General features: G+C 41.0%; 1 protein-coding gene across 2 annotated transcripts in view; it reads right to left on the bottom strand.

Annotated features, from left to right (window-relative positions):
• traf4a (tnf receptor-associated factor 4a) overlaps positions 1–19,572 on the bottom strand; it is a 43,940-nt gene that overhangs the window by 8,878 nt on the left and 15,490 nt on the right. For both annotated transcript variants that reach the window (XM_055045359.1, XM_055045358.1), the window contains exon 3: positions 3,769–3,820. In XM_055045359.1, coding sequence (XP_054901334.1) covers positions 3,769–3,820 — 52 coding nt within the window. The remainder of the gene's footprint in view (positions 1–3,768; positions 3,821–19,572) is intronic.

Below are 19,572 nucleotides of genomic sequence, written 5' to 3'. Positions count from 1 at the left end.
CAAAACGTTGGAAAGGCGACACAGCTTGCACTAAGCTGCACAGAGAAATGAGGGAATTTCACATAATTGTTTTTTTTTTCTTTTTTTACTACACTGCAGCAGTGAGTCAGGCCTGCCACTGCAGTGATAATGAAGAAGTTTATGACTTTATGAGACCTCAGAGAGAGACATAAGCACTAAAGAGGCAGAGAAGTATTTATCTGTGGTCACTGAACAATGAGGAGGAGACTGCGTTCCACTGAAATCCCCTGAAATCCTCTCCATCAAGTCGCTGTCCTGAGGCTTTTAAGCCTCCGTCCCCCCACGCCGGTGGGGGAAAAAAAAATTCGGTCAAACAAGAAAAGCCACTTCCTAACAAATGTCACAACGGCCCTCTGTAGCCTGGCTGTTGAGTTGTGATTTGTTCAGTCACGTGCACCCGCACTGAAACATGAGTAAGCGACGTCCAATCAAAAACACAACACACCTGGAAATGTCTTAAAATAACTGGGCTCAGTTGGGTCACGTTTAAGGGCAGATATGTGAGCCTTTCACTCCTGTCCACAAAGCATTTTGCTGTAATAAACCTATTTTTGGGGGGGAAATTAAAGAACAACCTCTCATTGTTCCAGTCTTAGAATCTGCTTGGAAGGCTGCAATAATGACCTTTTCATAATTTAGTCTCCAGCTCATCAGAGAGAGGTTAAGCTCTTCGGTTCAAGTTGGGCGTTTACTCTGTCGGCAGCAGCGATTTCAGCTCTCATCGTAGCTACAGCAGCAGTGTCAGCAGGACAATCGTTTAATGACTTGTTCTTATGTGTTTGTTCGTTTGTATTTTATTTTTTATTTTGAAGAGGAGGGACCGAGTGCAGTGAGAGTTACGATAACCCTGACAGGAGACCACCAAGATGGGGGTAATTTGCAGGCGACTGGGAGCCTGGGAGCGCCTTGGTAAATAACAATGTCTGACAGGTGTGCCATGAGCGCCTCCCTCCCCCCTTAAGGGAGTTCCTGCTATTAGAGGCGCCTTCATTCGCTCCCAGCATCGGGGCCCGCTGATCATGCAGCAGTTCAGGTTCACCGCTGAATGTAAACATCTCCACTTTCGCTTTTTCTTTGCGTCGTGTTGCCCAGCCTTTGCACATCTCAGGTTTTCAGGGTGTCAGTTACATAGCTGAGGACACCCAAGCTAATTCTTCATCCTGAGAACACTAAGCATGCGTTCACACCAGTCCAGTTTGATTAAAGCAAACTACAGTCTAGAAAGTCTGGTTTGTTTGGGAAGGAGTGAAAGCGTAACCAAACTGTGTTGCAAACCCAAAAACTGAACTCTGGCCTGTCTACAAACCCAGCTCTCAGTTCGGTTGAAGTGAACTCTGATGTGGTTTGAATGAATATGTGAACGCCAAGCGGACTGGAGACCGCTCCAAAAGTGGGACACTGCAGCGCAGGGCATTCTGGGTGAACCCAACCAAACAAATATGCAAGTCTAGTGCTCCTGCGAGAAACGGATTGTTTTTTTGTTTTTTTTAACCGAAAGAGAAGTTTATCAAATATTTTCCCAAAAACTGCTTGCCACTCAAGATGCTCGAATAAGCCGTCTGTGTGCTTTTGAAATGTTTGTTTTAACACTAAACACTGTTCTGAGAAATATGTCAAAACCTGTAGCAGAAAAAAAAGAGATGATTCTTCCGTGTCCCTGAAACGCTTTGAAAAGCAGAGATCACACGTTAGAGAGTCTTGACTGAATACAGTCTTTATGCCCCCCTCCCTGAGCACAATCTGATTACGTTACATTTGGAGGGAAACTGAAATTTATTTCTCAATCTGCTCAGGGAGTGATTGAGTGCAATGGTTTTAATAAATGTTCTGGTGTAATGAAATAAATTGCAACCTCAATAAATTGGGAGCGAAGAAGTGTTTTACTGCCGTTATGCACTACAGTAAATCAGAGACACAAACCCTCAGGTTTTTATTTTAACAATGTGAAGCTGTTAAAATAACAGCGTCTAACCAGACGCAGTTCGAACCTGTCAAAGCCTGATGCCTTCGTACGAGATACGTAAAGCAATACCAGATGTTTGCAGGGTTCGCGTGAGTTCACGCTTTCACGTGCGCTAGATTTGTTATAACTGCTCGTCTCTTCTGAGACGGTGTATTTGTCCACGTAGGAGCAGATGATAGCAATTTTCTTGGGGGGAAAAAACAAACATCCATTTTAACTGGATTAGTTTTGTCTTGTTTCTAAACAACTTTCGTATTTGTTTTATGTTAGTGATCTGAAACGCTAAAGAGATTTGATACCGTGCTCACATTAAGTCATATGACAGTAAAATGTAAAGCAGTGCATGTTTATTCGGTTAAATGTCCCTCTTGCATAAACATTTTGATCTGAATAAAGCTGATGGATGCGACGTCTGTTTATTGTTTGGAGATGAGATTCTAGAGGACGAGGTCAGCATCGTAAATTCTCGTTGTTATGCTTTTTTGAAACTAAAAGCTAGATTTTTCTCATAAACTTGAACAAATTTACAAAGTGACCGCAAAAACAACTGAACTGGTTAGCTAACCTTGTATTTTTGGGGAACAGAAACAACAAATACTGTCTTTTATGAGTTTAGTGGAGGAAACTTTGGCTCGTCTAATCTATGATATTACCAACATGTGTCCTCAGTGACAGAAATAATATCTAGTGACACAGAATTATAAATTTGTGTGTCATCAGCGTATGGTAAGAGACATTGACAGCGGGAATGTAGATATTGGATAAAGTGGGGCGAGAATGGAGCCTTGAGGAACTCCACATGGGATCTTTGTCCGCTGAGATTTTGCACCGCTAAATGACAACGCTGTCATGTTCTGTTAAGTATGTTCTGAACCAATCTATAGTAGGCTGAAAACGGAGTCATCGACTGGAAAAAAAAAAATAACATCAATGCTGCCTTTCGGTCACTGCTTATTGTTTTGTGAACATGCTTTTAAAGGGGGTTTTTAATATTCTGGTTGTCAATATTTTGCTAACACTGAGTTTTCAAAGAGTAATGCATCCAATGACCACATGTTCATTCTCACTTGCTAAAAGGACGCTACCAACTCGTCCATCTTTTATATGTATATATATCCAAAAAAAAAGCAATTCAGCAGTTTGACAATATGTCCAATGTAAATCACAGAATCATGATGTGGAAACTAAGCTGCTAAGCTATGAACTTTGTTTCTGTCAAACAACTAGCAAATAGCAGAATTGTTAAAACAACAAAAAAAACCTAAACAAAACTAGTATTACTACAATTAGTGGGTACCTTCTGTATTGTTGGTCAGGTATTGGTATGAAAGTCCAAATAACAAAAGATAAATCATACAGAGAAAACTAACTCAAAATGTTTGAGTGTTTTAGCAACAGTAGGAATAAATGCTGACTTTCTGGTTTAAAAAAAATAAAGATTATGCTCTACATTCTAAATTTTTGGATAAATGCTTTGAAACCGGCATGTTTTACTCAAGGTTGTGTTATTCCAACAATCCCGTAGCAGTCCATGCCTAAGCCACAGAAAGCTACATCTGTGTTTGTAGAGTTTCGAACCAACGGGACGCCTCACTGTTTCAATCTAATACATGTTGCTGCTTGTTACATGTTGCTGCTTGTTATGAGTGTAAATATTAAAAGTAGGGTTGCTCCAAGACTTCCAAGGAATGTGCACAAATGCAAACAAGTTTGCAAACGCTGTTAGCTCAATAATTCAAGAGTTTGTGGTGTGAATTAGTGTCAGGCCGGTGTATCCGTCCTACCTTGGCATAGTCTAAAGGCAGCTGATCCTCTGGACATTTGAAGACGCCCTCACTGCGAAACAAAACAGAGAAAATGTTGGTTTATGAAAAACATGCGGATAATTATACAGTACAGGAATTAAAGAACCACAAAAGTGCAGTCAAGAAGTCAAAAAGCCTTTTTGCAGAGCACAAAGTTTTAGTCTTCAGTCAAGCTCACTCTTACTCTGAAAACTCCTCTGACTCATCACGCTGCATGACGTACAGGGAACACACTTTTCCATGCGCCATGAAGCAAACTGACTTTAATAAGCTCTTTTATCGACTCCCCCCCGCGGACAGTGTGCTCTATAGAGCGGCTATAGAGCTGCTGCAGAGGAAGCTAAAAATCACACTTTTATTTTTACTTAACCAGATAAGTTCCTTGAGAACCAGCAATGAGCTGGCCAGGAAGCATCAAAGCCTCATGCAACAGAAAACAGAAGAATAAGAAAAAAAAAAACAAATGGAAATAAAACAAAAATATTTGAGAAAATTAACTTCACTATCGACCTTTCACATACGTAATGCAATAATTATACACTATTAGTACAAAATATATGAAAAAAAGACGACTGTGAGACTGGTAATTGTCCTGATAGTTACGATGTGCACTTTGTTTCTTGTGGTGTTTTCATACTTAATAGTCTGGTAGACTTGGTTGAATTTTGGAAAAAAATGTTAACATTTGTTCCATTTTAGCTGCTGCGGTTCGCTTTCAAACTACATTTGACTGCGTCAAATGAACCACAACTTTTGAAAAACCTGTTCACCTCCACGCCTGTAGGGGCGCTGCACCGAGAACCACTGAAGGAAATGACACAAAAACCTCTAAAGAAGACGCTGAGCAAAACCTTCTTCGCAAAATGTCGACAAAAACGAAGAAGCATTTGATTTTAGTGGTTATAGGATTTCTTTTTTGTCTTGGGCAAAAGACCACAAGCCATTTCTCCATGTAGTGCTAGACTCTCTTGTTTTTGTGGTTGTGTTTACCCAGAATGCCCTGCTCTTTAGTCCGATTCTTACTTTTGGAGCATTACATTACTTGGTATTACATCAGACAGGACCACACACTTCATCTGAACCAAGACGTAGATGTACAGGCAGACCAGAGTTTGGTCTTTTTGGTCTGCAACAGAGTTTGATTGTGTGTTCACGCCTTGGCAGTCGGCAGGTTTGTCGACAAACCTTCAATCAAACCTGCTTTAATCAAACCAGACTTTGATAAAGCAGACTAAAAGGGGCTGGTGTGAATGCACCCTAACTCATTCTCGACTTGGAAAGTTTTCTTTAAACTTCTCCATGACTTCCTCCCTGACCCATCTGCTGTTTTCCTCTGTCTTTATGAAACTCATTGTTCACTGATGTTCTGTAACAAACCTCTGAGGCCTGAGATTAACTTATTCACTGAAATATTCCAATCTTCCAACTTCTGAAGGCAATTAGTTACACGAGATGCTTACCTCTGTGGGTATCAGAGTAAAATGGGAATAATAAAAATGCGCAACACAACATTCAAGTTTTCATTTCCCCTATACTTTAGTTGTACCTTGCTTTGCACATAAAATCCCAATAGAATACATTGAAGTTGGTGGTTTTAATGTGACAAAATGTGAAAAAGTTAAAGCAGTGTGAATATTTTCACAACATATTGCATATAAGCTCAAACCTTGCACAAAGCTACTAAAACTGCCTCCCTAACCCAGACCATGCCTCAGTTATAGCTAAACTAATTAGGGAGCAGTGCTGTTCAGAGAGTGTTTGCCTTTTAGTGCTTTAATTCGGTCATCAGCGTCACCTGACCTTATGTCCCCGAGGCACAGGAACACAGGACGGGAGTGTGTGTGCACTGCCATCTCCGTCTACCCAGCTGTGAAACGCGCCTGCTGATGCTGACGGCGACGGGAGGGGGGATGGGAGCAGAGGTCAGGCCTGAGAGCGAGCGAGGGAGGGCGGATGGAAAGAGGGGTGGAGGAGGGAGGTTAATGCGTGACGGGACAGCAGTAATTCTTCTCCATTAGGGTTACTGTGTCAGCAGTGAGCCAGAGACCAATTAACAAAACCACAGTGGGCCGTGAGGGAGGGTCGATCGATTGGAAGCCACTCAGCATCTCTTGTGTGAAACCATTTACTGAACTCATCGTCGTCATCGCCAAAGCGTGCGCAACAGTCAGCCAGCTCCGAATGTCCCGCGACCGTAGACCCCTGGAGGAGATGGGAAGTGACAGGACCTCGGCTTGGGATTAGGGAGACGCAGAAGGACGGCCCCGGCCCCCACATCCCCGTCTCACTCTGAGACACTGAGAGGCAGAAAGGCGAAAAAGAGCAGAGTCACAAAGAGTCAGGATGATTTCTGTCCTGGCTGCAGAGACGATTACGTGTCTAGCACCACTAGCAAACAACTGCACGCAATTCGCTCGTGGGTTGAATTCACATCGACTCGGTGAAACCACATTGACGTGTGGTAGAGCTACGGCTTTATTTGAATGTTACAAATCAGCTAATGGCCATAATTTTTCCTGATCAGTGGTTCGCCTAAGACCCTAAGTCTCGGTTCGGTTGAAGTGAACTCTGACGCGGTTCACATGGATATGTGAAAGCAAAGCGGGTCGGAGCTGGAAGTCGACTAAAGAACAGGATGTTCCTTGTAAATACAACCAAGATAAAACACACAAGTCTTGCATTCAAAGGAGAAATAGCTTGTGGTCTTTTGCTTAAGACAAAAAGAGAAGTCCTACAATCACTAAAATCTGATGCCCCTTCTCTGCTGTTTACATTTCATAAGGAAGAAGTTACGCTCAATCTCTTCCTGAGGTTTTTGAGTCATTTCCTTCAGTGCTTCTTGGTGGATAGAAAGAGGGGAGCAGGTTCTTGAAAAGTTCTGGCACGGTATAGTGTGGAAGAGAACTGCAGCAGCTGAAAATGTAACAATTGTTGGAATTTCGGTCCCTAATTAAACCGAGTCTACAGGACGAAAGCTTCTCTTCTCAAGCATTTCCAGAGCCCAACCGCTGCTGACACCGGAGTCGACATCGAGTCGGATCACTGTGTCCCTGTGAGCGTTTCGTGCAGTAAATACAATGAGGAATGCAGTGCTGCACTATTCATCTTGTTTTATCTCGGTATTCCTGCGAAATTTCCCAGTCAGCTGATCTCTGATGTGATCGGTACCAGAGAAAGACGGCAAATACCATAGCATTAACACCAGGTGTTATTAACAATGTCCACTAACATCAAAACACAGGAAAACTGACTCTGAAATTATGTTTATGTATTCAGCGGAAAACATTCCCTGTCAGAGCAACTCTAGGCAGCACTGAATGGTGGATGATAAAAAATAAGCAGCTGGCTGAAAGGAGACAGAAAGTTTCTGTTAGTTTGATGCAAATCAGACTTTTTATTAATGATGAAGATTGGCGGTTTTACAGGTTCGTCTTACATGAAGAAGAATAAAAACTAAAGTAATATTCTGGGTCGTTGAAAGAGGCTATTATTTGACGATGGGGACGGAGAGCCAGATTTTGCCTCAGTGTAAACACAAAGAGCTAAAGCAAACACAGGCAGCAGTTGAGCTTCAGAACCGGTTTGGTGAAGAAAAAAAAAATTAAACAAACAAATGTATATGTTTGTGAGTGAGGTTTTCACCAGTGAAGTGAGTGAAAGCACGAATGGTGAAACAGGATGTTATAGAATGTAAATTAAACAGTTCTGTTCACGTTCAATGTTTGCAGCTCATTCAGGCTGCAAGAGAGTGAGAGAGAGCAGGACTTACAATATGAAACAAGGAGACTACATGGAGCACAATAAATTTCTTCGATTGTTTCCTTTTGAGTTTCAAACCGGTCTGTCAGGAAAAATGCAGGATTTAGAAATATCTCTACCAATAATAAGAGTCATGAAAGCTTCAACGGTAAGAAACTGCCTCTAAAAATAATAAATGATCTAAACCAAGTTAGGCTGATATGTTAACAGCTACCATTTACTGCCAAGTCAATGAGCATCCAGGGACAAATTCATCTGTGTGGGGATGAGAGGTCACAGGGGAGCAGCTCTGTCTGGACCCCGTACTGTATAATACAATCACCTCATTAAAATTTAACCACTTCCCTCCGTCTGCTCAGATACTCACGTTCACATCATATCTGCCCCCTCTCCCCTGTATAATTGCCCTTTCTCTCTCCCCACTCATCCCCAAATCTTCTTAGGCAGCATCCGTTCATCCAGCTCACACCACCAACACAGCCGTCACAACATCCTTTGGTGCCTCTGCGCGCCGCTCCTGACAGGCAGACGGCGAGAGGTACAAATCCCTCCAGATTAATCTCACCGGTGCAGACCGAATCATGGGGAGGAAGCGGGGCTTTGTATTTCCAAGTGACAGCCACCAGCCCCAACCACACACAGAGGACGTGTTGGTGACAGTCAGGGACCCGTGAGTAACCTTGAAGCGCGGCCCATCGATTAACAGAACAGAGAGACTCCTAAACAAACCTCCATGTTTACTAGAGAGGTAGGAACGACCGACGAGATGCCCTGAACAAACCCAACCAAACACTTTAGGGAGCGCAAGACTGCAGCACTCAGACGGGCTGAGTGCTGCAGTCTTGCCGCTGCCATCAACTCTGGAGGCGTTGGGAGCCTCGTCCGAACCGTCAATTCACCTCTACTGGCTTTCATCTTCAAGCTTATGCCAAACCTTCTTGTCTTTTTAAACTACAACTGGGATTAATGTTAGTTTTCTCAAACAGTAGCTGCCTGCAGGCTGAAACCAAACCCTTCGCTCAGGAAGTTTGGAGAAAAGCAAGACTTCTGCTTCATCTCACGCAGGTTACTGTAATCTCTCAAAATCTGTGTGAAAAGTCTGGATTTCCTCTTTGTCTGATCCTCCGGTTTATAACGATGACGATGGCCAGGAGAGAGGCATGTTTGACAACGGAGTTCAAATTGATACGTAACATAATGTGGCACGACCTAAACTAAGGACGCATAGATTAGAAATGAATCAAGAAATTGGCTGGTACCTGGAGTCAGCTGATTATCACCTTTCTATTTGTGGCCTATTGAGCAGAAATGCCTTAAAAGTGACTCAATATTCCATGATAGATTATGACACGGCGTAATTAATAAAGTATATTTTTTTCTTTTAAGTTTTCTTTTTTTTGAGCTTTCAACCTGTGAAATGGAACATGGTGGACTTGCTAACGTCCATCCTGTAGCAAGTCCAGACTTCTGTTTTTGCTATGATAACGCTGCTAATCAAGCTAATTCTTAATATAAGATGCTGAAGATGCTTTAAAATGTCAACTCTTTGCCCAATTTGTCTTTGTTTAAAATATTAGTAAATACAATTTTTATAGCAACTGTTTTCTCATACGAATGACCTGAGGTCCCATCTGCTCCTTATATCAAACTGTTAGTTTATCTCAGGATCGGTTTAATATCAGGAGCAGATGGGACCTCAGGTCATTTGATGGCAGAACATTTTTAAAATCCTGCTCATTTATCTTCTCATATTTTGCTCCCTTAGAATGAAACAGAACTGGTTAAAATCTGTTTTAACAGAACAAAGTCGGAAATTGGAAATGGGACATAAAATTGTTTCTTTTTGGGTTTATGAGTCCTAGTCCTTGTACAGTATGATTCCGCTCACAAAGCTCTTCTCTTCTTTCGTGTCTCTCAGAAACGTTTCAGAAGATGCATTTTTGGGTCTTGATTTAGCTTTAAATGCCTCAACATCTCGGTGTTCTGTTTGTACGGCATGTTTCCACATGAAAAAAAAAAATTCAATCTGGGCGTAAATTATACCCCGACTTCTTCCACTTTAATAAGAGAAACCTCACTAAAAAGAAAGCTAAATGTTTTTCCAAAGATTTAACAGTGGACTGTTGTGTTTTCCCAGAAACCTTTGAAGCTGTCAGTCCACAAACCATAAACTTGATGTAATTTCTTCCAAATGACACTCAATGAGCTACTGGTTAGCATTTCTTCAGTGTAGCGCAAACTGGGACAAAAGTGACCCAGACATTTATGTCACACAAATTGAAATGTGAAAAAGTTGTAACCTTGGCTTTCGCTCGGCAGGCACCGAGTTTATTAGGCTAAAAACAGGGAGGAGCGGCTTTACTTTCACAGAGCGTATCCCCATACCTGCCCACAGGTTGAAAGCAGCTTCTCTTTCTGTGCAGGATGCCCCTCCAGAATGATGCTGTTACGCAGTTCTACGTGTGAGATGCAATGCCTACGTAATGAGCTGTTCACATACCTGTGGTGAGAAGGAGATTATTTCCTGTTAAAGACTAACAGGAAGTCAGAGCCATGTTGCACAACGGCGCCTGTTAGCAAAGTATAAGCAAGTCCAGATATCCAAAGATTGAGGAATAACTGGTCATGGACAAACTAGTAGTAACAAGTAGACGTTTATTTATTTAAAAAGTTTTTTTTAACTTAATACTGAAAGTTTGAAACTGCAACTATTTTTTTCTAACTTTCCAAAAGCCAGACTTTCAATAGTTCTCAGGCTCCCTGAATGGCTTTTCCTTCGTTTTCTGACCAGCTGTTAATACAGGACTATCCCCATTAGAAATGCTCATTCTTTGACACATTTGAGCATTTAGGACTAGATATTTGCAGATGCAGAGTTCCAGTTCATAATCCATTGAAATCAATGCCATGTTTATCTATGAATCTATGTCCAGTTTAACCAATAAATGTCAATGTAAATGGTAAAAAAAACAAAAGATGACTGCGAAGTGATGAGATCAACACGTCTCAGAACTATGAACAAAAAGGGACTGTACTTAAAAAAAAACACCACAATTAGTAGTTCTTGGAACTTTCATACCTAAACATCAAATCATAGATCAGATTTAAGTGGCTTACCAAGCACAAATAAACATTCTTCTAAGGATTGTGAAAAGAAGACAATAGAAAATTTGAAGGGACGATTTATAAAGACCACTACATCGCAGTCTGAGGAGTAGGATGTGTAACGGCAACAGATGGAGGATATTACATCCATGGTTTGACTACCAACTTCTGGAGCTTTGAAGGAAGCCCAGTTCTCTCCGCCAATTTTGCCGCCTAAAAAAACAATAATAAATGCGACTACTGCCACAAAATAAGCAAGTAACTCAAGACTTTTGGACTGTATTGTCCTTTAGAATAGAAGCTTTTGAGCTGTTGGTAAATGATTTGTCCATGGATGCACTGACAAAGTATTTCGATAAAGAAAACAACAATAGTTCTCGCTTTTAATTTGGATTTTGATCTTGTGCTTCTTCTTTTTTTTTGGATCGCTTTTGTAAATCAGCCAAACATATTAGAAGATTCAAATGAGCAAATTAACAGGCTCTCATTTGAAATTTGATGCTCGTTTTCTGTTGTGGTTTTTGACATGCACATGTTGGGAGCCTGCAGTGAAGTGACTATCCTGAAACCTGACACCTGCAGGATCATCTCTGGCTTCAAGCCCTCCTCATCCTCCTCCCCACACCCGACTGAAGTGAAGTAACAATGGCCGACAGTCTGCAGGTCACGCTCATCAGAAAGACCAAAATAAATCACGCCTGGCTCTCTGTCAGACGAGCCTGAAAGGATAAGCGGAAAATGATCCGTTCATTGCCTACATTTGTTTTATGTTCGTTTTGTAGCTCTTTTCTAGTTCATGCTCCTCTCTCTAGGAAGAAAAAAAATAATACTATTTTTGTCTTGTTGCTTTGGCAAATAGGGAAAAAAATGATGCAAGTGGAAGAAAGGCACTACTACTAAAGTGTGTGTGTGTGGGTGGATATCTGGCCTCTTTCCCTGGCTTCTCTCCCTGCGCCCCATGCAACCCATTCACAGCGATGTGGCTCCAGATAGAAACAAATGAAAGGATGCTTTTACTACGAGCTGCACGCAGTTTAAAAAGAGAACCGAACAAAATACAAATCGGATTCTGATGCTGCTGGACTGTGATTTGGACAGAGAGTATGTTCCGGCTGTGTAAAACGCAGCATTGAGCCAGAACACCTGGGGCCGCGATCGCTGCGTCTGTCGTCACTGCTTATGTAATGAGCTCGGTTTCTCCGTGCCGGCGCGCCTCGCCGCGTTGACGTTTGTGAGCTCGGGCCATCTGTGAGCGAGGTCGCTGGGAAAACCTTGCTTTGCTTTCCTGAAATGTCACCTTTACCAGATAAAGACTACGAATGCTGTGTTCATGTTGCACAGTCGTGCTCTGAACCAGTTTTCAGAGGTCGGCTTTCAGATTCTACAATAGAGAATCAGGGCCGGAGTGAGAAGAACTAGAGAATAAAAACACAAAACTACCAGAACAAACTCGTAAATCGCGAGAATAAAGTCGTGATATTACGAGTACAAATTCATAGTATTACGAGAAAAAAGTCATACAAGAATAAAGTCATAATATGAGAATAAAGTTATCATTTTATGACAATAACGTTGTAATTACGAGGATAAGTTTGTGGCATTACAAGAAAAACATCGTAATACGAGAATAAAGTTATGAAAATTGAAAGAATAAAGTCCTAATATTACGGAAATAATGACATGCTGTTCCAAGAAAGTCAGTATTTTGAGAATAAAGTTAATATTTGATGAGAACATAGTCATAAAATGACTATTCATGTACGACTTTATTCTGACAATATTATTCAATTCAATATTAACCACAACAACTTTATTCTCAATTTTTTTATTTTGTATTTTTCTTAGCGTGGCCTTAATACTTTGTCGTAAATGCATTTTATCTTATCTGGCGATTCCAGGGCTGACCAAAACCCTCCCTTCACTGGACGGCCGTCCTCACTTTAATGGCTGAAACCAGTTTGAATTAGTGAGAGGTTAAAAAGATGAGATATGATGCAACGAGAAACGCAGCTCTACACATGACTGCAGCCATCAGTGGACGGAGCGCCACCTGCCTGAGGGTGGCTGGCTCCAGAAATGAGGGACAGGCTGGACGCAAAGGGTCAGAGGGAGGAGGAGAAGCCATCTGCAGGATGAGAGGAAAAGCCTGCGAGTTGGCATAATCCACTCTTAAGTGTGAGTGGAGGGGAGACAGAGCTTATAACTAGTCATAATCCCCCTCACACTGTTGTCCTCCATCAGCATGATTGGACTCCGACATGGAGCCCATATCGCTGCGGGAATGTTCATGACCCGACGAGTTTCATCCTGGTTCTCGGCTTCTTCTGGGAATTTTATGAATTTACAGGATTCAAACTTTTTGACTTTGAGGATCTAAATATGAGTTCCTAAAACATAAAAAGGGAGAGAGAAAAATACACTGAACTAATCTATGATAATACTAAAAGCTTGTAAGCTTAGCTTGACTTTAGGGGAGCTAAATATGCTAATTTCTAGAGAGATTTTAACTCAAGTTCTGAGTATTATGTCTTGATTTACAGTTCAAAAGTTCACAAGTTATTTTCGGCTCTCTGCCAAGTGAAAGATGTCTTCAGAGAGTCCCAGTCTAACCCTGTAGCGCTACCCTTTCGTTTAAAATGAAAGAGAGCCGATGAAACGGCGCATTAAAACAACCAAACTTCATCATGAGGCAGTGTCTGACGTAGAAGTAGTAAGAACCCCATATTGAGAGGTCAATTCCCAGACTTGGTAGCTTTGTGGCCTTTTTATAGCTAAGCTTCATGTCTCCAAGTAATCTGCGAGCAATTTACGCAATTTCTTCCTTTTGAGTTTGTTTTATTAACATGCTAATGAAGATGTTCCTGTGAAGCTCTGGTGCTCGTTGTGTAGTTCTTGGCTGCTGCCATATTCACAGAAACCTTAACTTGTGGCTTTGTGATGAATAGGTCATAATCCCCCTGGCACTGCTGTCCCTTCATCAAGTGAAACTGGTTGTTCCTGCGATTGATTGTTCAGTTTCCATTCAGCAAATGTAGATGAAGAATGATCAAATTCTTATATGTAGCATTGACAGGACTTGAATCAGCAATATCAGGAAGCACAACGGACACGACCCGGGGTGACGCCTGCGGCGCGATGGTCAGGAGGAGTGAAGCAAATGTCGCACGGGGGGAAAGGTTGTCCCGTCAGATCGTCACTTACCGAAACCACACACACACAAAAAAAAAACTCGTAAAAGTGCATTAGGGATCAGTGCAGAGTAGAAAAAACTTGGGTGGTCCAAATGCCTCCGTCTATTAACACTGCGGGAGTGTTTTACGATTGCGTGATGGTACTCTCTGTCACACAGAAAACTGCTCGGCAGACCGAGACCGAGCTGTTAAAGTTGAGTCGGCGCAACTAGCATGATTATCACTGTGTGCTGCACTGATGGGTGTGTCATAGCTGCCTTAGTGGAGAAGAAACAAGGCTAGGAGTCTAGCTAGCAACTTAGACTGGGAATGAAGGAATTTGTCACAAGGAATCTATCTAGGCAAATTGGGAGGCTCAACAACAGAATCTGAACTGTCAGAGGACTAACACAGTTTGCATGGGACTTCCAAGTATGTGGAAGCCTTTAGTCTTTACTTGTGAGCTCTGACAAACAATGTATAAATACAGGCATAAATCATAAATCTAGTACATTACTGGTTAGAGAATTGGACCATGCAGTACATTGTAAAATGGGTGAATCACAAAAGGCCTGAGAGTTATGGAGCCTAATAATGGTCTCTGCTCATTTGAGTGACCTCCTTCTACCCCGAGAGACTAAAAAATAAGACTGTTAAAAAAGTCTTAATACATCCAAGAAAGAGCTTAAAATCAAACAAATACCATTTTCGTAACGATTGTGGATTCTCTGGTTTTGGATTAAGCTTAGAGTATCGGAAAACCAAATCCTTTTCCCCCATCATTGCTGTTCCTAATGGATGAGTGGATGATAGAAAGCAAAAGTTCAGTCCGACGCGTGAGAGCGATCACCCTCACCCACACGGTACCCAGAAGAGACCACCATACATGCGCCGTACCCACGCAGGCGATGGTCTGCCCTACGTACATGAAAGGAAAGGAGGGCTTGAAAGGACACACTTTACATCTGATGTGGTTTAAGAGCGGTAAGTCGAGGACCAAATTTGGAGATCAATGAAAAGTCCATAGCTCTGGCATGTCAGAGACGTGAGAAGGACCTACAGGCCCGCAAAGAAGTGCTAAAAGCTGCCGTCAAGGTTGCAGAAGGTGTGAAACATCCCACTCTCGATTCTACAACTCACTTTCACACTACTGTGAGGATTCAAATGCTATACCAAAGAAGCAAAGAGTGCTATTTAGCGACAAATGGAAACGTCTACAGCCTATAAAAGTTTATTTTTCTTTCATGCAGATGTAAATTCTGGCTGGTTTAATCACAGATGGCTGTTCTAATTTTAGCTCCACGTCAGAGGGCAGATGTCTGCTGAAAAGGACTATCTGCAGTGAAGACAGTCGGATTTAAATGCCTGCCATGAAATTAAACGATCTAAGAAGCTCCCAAAAAGAAAAAAGAAAAAAAAAGTGGGTTAGTAAAAAGGAAAGGTGGCTGCCAACTGTATGCTGCATATGGTGATGGGAAGGCAGCAGCAAACACAGTCGCGTCGTTTTTCCTCCAAGTAGCATCAATGAATCAGCTACTGGAGTCACAATCATCCAGACGCGCAGCGTGAAATCACAGCTCTACCACAGATTAAGTGTGAAGGGAGAAGTGTATTTCCAGCTTCTGCTCAAGCTGTCAGTCAAATCATTAAAGACGAGATGAAATGCAGTTTTTAAATCGGTGCCGCGTCTCTAAAATGAATGAGTTATGTAAGAGGACGTAAGCTAAACGGACCAGTGTTGAATTTCAAGATCTTTTTTTAAACCACCTCCATGACATTTATACAATAACTACAAGATACACTGAATAATATTGGGAGACGTGAATATTTTAACTTTTTAATTTGCTAAGACCAGTGAGCTTATATTAATTCATTGTAGTTTGTTGCTAGGCAGACACGTTTTGCGTTTTTCTCTTTTTATTTATTAAACGATTTGTTATCCTTATTTTAGAAAGCACTCAGCTCGGGTTAGCTGTTATTAGCTTAGCTTTGTTCACCAGGTCTTATTTTGACATAGACAAAATAAATGAACCTGCACTTCTTAGAAACTGCTTTAGCTCGGCTCACTAAAGCTTTCGAAAGTTGACTATTATTAAATGTATAATTTTTCTTTTTTCTTCAACAAATTAGAAAGAGGTTAGCTTGGATTTACTTAGCATTGCATGACTTAGCCTAGATTGGCTTAACGTATAAAATGAATTTTCATAATTTCAGAATTGGCTTAGATGAATTTATTTAAGGTCACCCTGATTGAGTTCAGCTCGTTTGACATGGCATGTGTTGCACATTGATAAACTGATTATTTCTTATTTGATTATTTAATTAGGAATTGTTAAAACTTACTTTGTTAAGATTAGTTTGTTTTAGAGCAACACATTTTAATTTGTATACAGGTGTGCTTTGCTAAATGGTCCATTCTAGTCTAAGTAATTCTCAGACTGAAATTTTCATTATAGGTTAAATTAGCAGAGAATAAAAAACATCTAATTTGCCTCAATAAAAAAAAAAGGCAATTCACAAACATCTCTATTTAATAATCTACCACTACATATTCTGTCTGTTCAATCCCTGTAAAAGCCTTTGCCAAAAAAATCATGTCATTAACACCTTTATGTGTTAAACAAAGCTGTTAGCTGTAATGCTAGCCCCATATCTGGCATAAGTGGTATAAATCCTCTGACCTGTTTCGATCTTCTAAACATGTGGTGCACAGCACTGGCATTTAAAGTTGTCAGAAGACCTGACAGATGGTGCCTGGGATGGTTAGGAGCTTAATGCTCACTAAATCCAAAGAAAAGGATTTTCTAATCATAAAACATTACAAAATTTGCAAACTTTCCCTTGCTATTTAATAATCCCAGACATGAAGCTGTTCTTCTACGAAAACAATGGATTAGCTAAGGATTCAAATCTCACAATAAATCCTGTTATACAGGCAGAGCGGGAGATGCAGCCCTGAGTTAAAACAAAAAACTCATTGGACATGAATTCAGCCAAAATGGAAAAATTCAATGATTTAATGAAAAGTAACACACGTTCTATTTACGTATAATTGCTTTACACAGCATATTTGTTACGTCAACACACAGAAAAACTCGACATCTTTTCGTTCTGTCTTCAAAATCGGCCAAGGTTAGTTCCAGCAACACCACAAACCAAGAGGGAAAGATTACCAACGTTTTATTTTAGGCTTGGCCAACAGCTGTGACATCAATCAAAGGCCACTTAGAGCAAAGGTTTTACAATTTAGCAGCACCAATAGAATAGTTTGTTTCAGGATGATGAGCTGCCGCTCTCATCATAAATCACATTAATGCTACAGAGAAGTCTTTGGTTTACTTATTTATGGGGCCGACTTTCACTCCCGAAGCTCAACGTGAACAAAGACGACTGTTGTTGGTTTTTTTGTTTTCTTTCAATGCGTGCAGATCTTCTGTATGCCCAAGTGAAAACGGAGCCTCAGAGAAACTCAGCTCTCGTCGTTCTCCGGCTAAAAAAAAGTTCTTTGAATGCTGCATGACTGAAACTTCTTTGAAAAACATGCGAAAAGAAGTGTGTTTTCAACAGGCTGAGAGAGGAAAAAAAAACAAAAACAGCAGACCACCGTAACGTGTCGTGTTAAATGCTCGAGTAGAGCTGTTGTTGCTACATCCGCCTGTCTCCAGGGAGCACTTACAGAGCTGATAATACTTTACACACACAACAAATCAAGTGCTTTATTTTTATTTACCAAACGCAGATGGGAAACAAAATGAAGAAAGACAATCCTGAGTACTTTTAAATATTTGGAGTTGCAAATAATTATTCTAGCTTGACATTTCCAATAAAATGACTTTGTGACCTGCAAACCAGCGACTTTGGCAAGACTTTGCAATATTCAAGTATACTAGTTGTGTACATGGCTTAAAATGATGTGGTGAATCAGTGTTTAAAAGGGAACAAACATAATACTTTGCTGAAGAGTAGGAGGAGGTTTATTCAAGTCAATGAGACATGTGAAGGTACTGCTGTGGATTAAAGAGTCTTTAAATTGCGTTAGTCAGCATGCGTAGGAAGACAGCTTGGTATTCGTCTATCAGCTCCCTGCTGGAGAGGACAAAACTGCGAAAGCGACGATGATAACCGTTGGTTTTCGCTGTCAAGTTGTCAACATAACGTAATAAACCTTAAATGTACACATGACGTGCAAAAGAAACTAATTGCTATTGATTGTCAACACTAGGACAACTAGATGAGGAGGTGCAACATGTCAAAAATCAAAGAAGTTTTAATTAAAAAATAATAAATACAAAGCGAGGGAAGTAGGTCAGTTATGCTAGCTTGATCTTGACAACCTTGAAATGTAGATGTGCTGCAGGATTCCGTGTGTTTCATCAAGCCTGTAAACCAGCTGAATGTTTTGCTCTTTGCCTGTTTTTTTTTTTGCCGTCGAATCGCAATGCACTAGTGGAGCTGTTGTCAGTCAGTTGCTATCTTAATGCATGTGGCGGTGCAAGAAAAAGAAGAATATGTGTGGCTTTGAGCTGTTTTTAAAAAAAAATTTCTGCTTTCTTCTCCCTTTGCTGTGGCGCACTGCACTAAATTAATAATACCTCCATCTCCGGGTTTCATGTGGGAGAGAAATGTGCCAGTATGAAACAAAATGCTCGAAACAAAATGTCCAATGGCAGATGGCACTGCTTTGAACAGTGCACTATCACCAGAACAATAGCCTTAAATGTTGAAGGAGCAAAGTGACTAAAATCTTTCCATTCCCGTGAATACCAAATGTTCAGAACAAGACCTGAAGCTTGTCGGTGTCAGACCTGCACAATCAGATTGCAATCGTGTGTGCAATATTGTAATCAGAAGGAACTACTTGGATGAGATAATTAGCAGATATAATATTTCTAGTGTCACACTCACTAACGTCCTTTAATGTTAACAGGAGTATTTATCGAGGGTCAGAGATGCTCAAATAAGTAAGAAAATTGCATAACAGAAAAGACAAATGTTTCTTGAAACTGGTTAATTATAATAGATATTATTATCACAAATACATATTTTTCTAAAAGAACACAAGCTGGAAGGAAAGGTCCTGAGACACAAGGTTCTGATCTGTTCTAACTTTGAAATTTAAAAGGTTTTTGTACAGAAAGTATGTGACATCAAGTACGTTTGAAGTAGATTTAACGACAAAGCTATTCAGTAGCATTGGATTACTGAGTGAACAAAACCAGCTGGTAATTTAAGAAGCCAAGCGTATCAGTTGGTGCGTTTTTGAGTATTTGAATGTTTCTGGGGCTGAGAAACGCTCTGAAATCCCCGCTTACATAAGATCGTCGGCTTCCGCCATCATCCACCATCATCCGCCATCATCCACCATCATCCACCAGTCGTCTTCGTTTCCCGTTCTGCACAGGTTCGTACCTCCGTGGAACGGGAAACATAAACAACTCTGCACGAAACGAACCTGCACCTTTTGCAGCTGACCCGCATATGAGATAGCAGGTGTGAATAAGCCGTTATCAGCTTTCCTGTGCAGGCGAACTATTCCGGTCCAAACCCAGAAGTGCACCTTTGGCCAGATGAATTAGTGAGGGGGCAGCCAGTCCAACCCATGCAGAGTTCATGAAGACATACACAACGACTCAGCCTCTATGCCGGTAAACTGATAAGCACATTTGTTGTTGCATCACATGAGCTCAAAGGTGCAGATTTCCAGGGCTTATCATTTTGATTTTCCCCTGTCAGAGCGTATGATTCAGCC

This window comes from Poeciliopsis prolifica, unplaced genomic scaffold (assembly GCF_027474105.1).
Source record: "Poeciliopsis prolifica strain line A6 unplaced genomic scaffold, Auburn_PproV2 SCAFFOLD022, whole genome shotgun sequence".
Taxonomy (NCBI): domain Eukaryota; kingdom Metazoa; phylum Chordata; class Actinopteri; order Cyprinodontiformes; family Poeciliidae; genus Poeciliopsis; species Poeciliopsis prolifica.
Note: the sequence above shows the minus strand (reverse complement) of the source record. Positions and strands in the feature narration are given on the sequence as shown.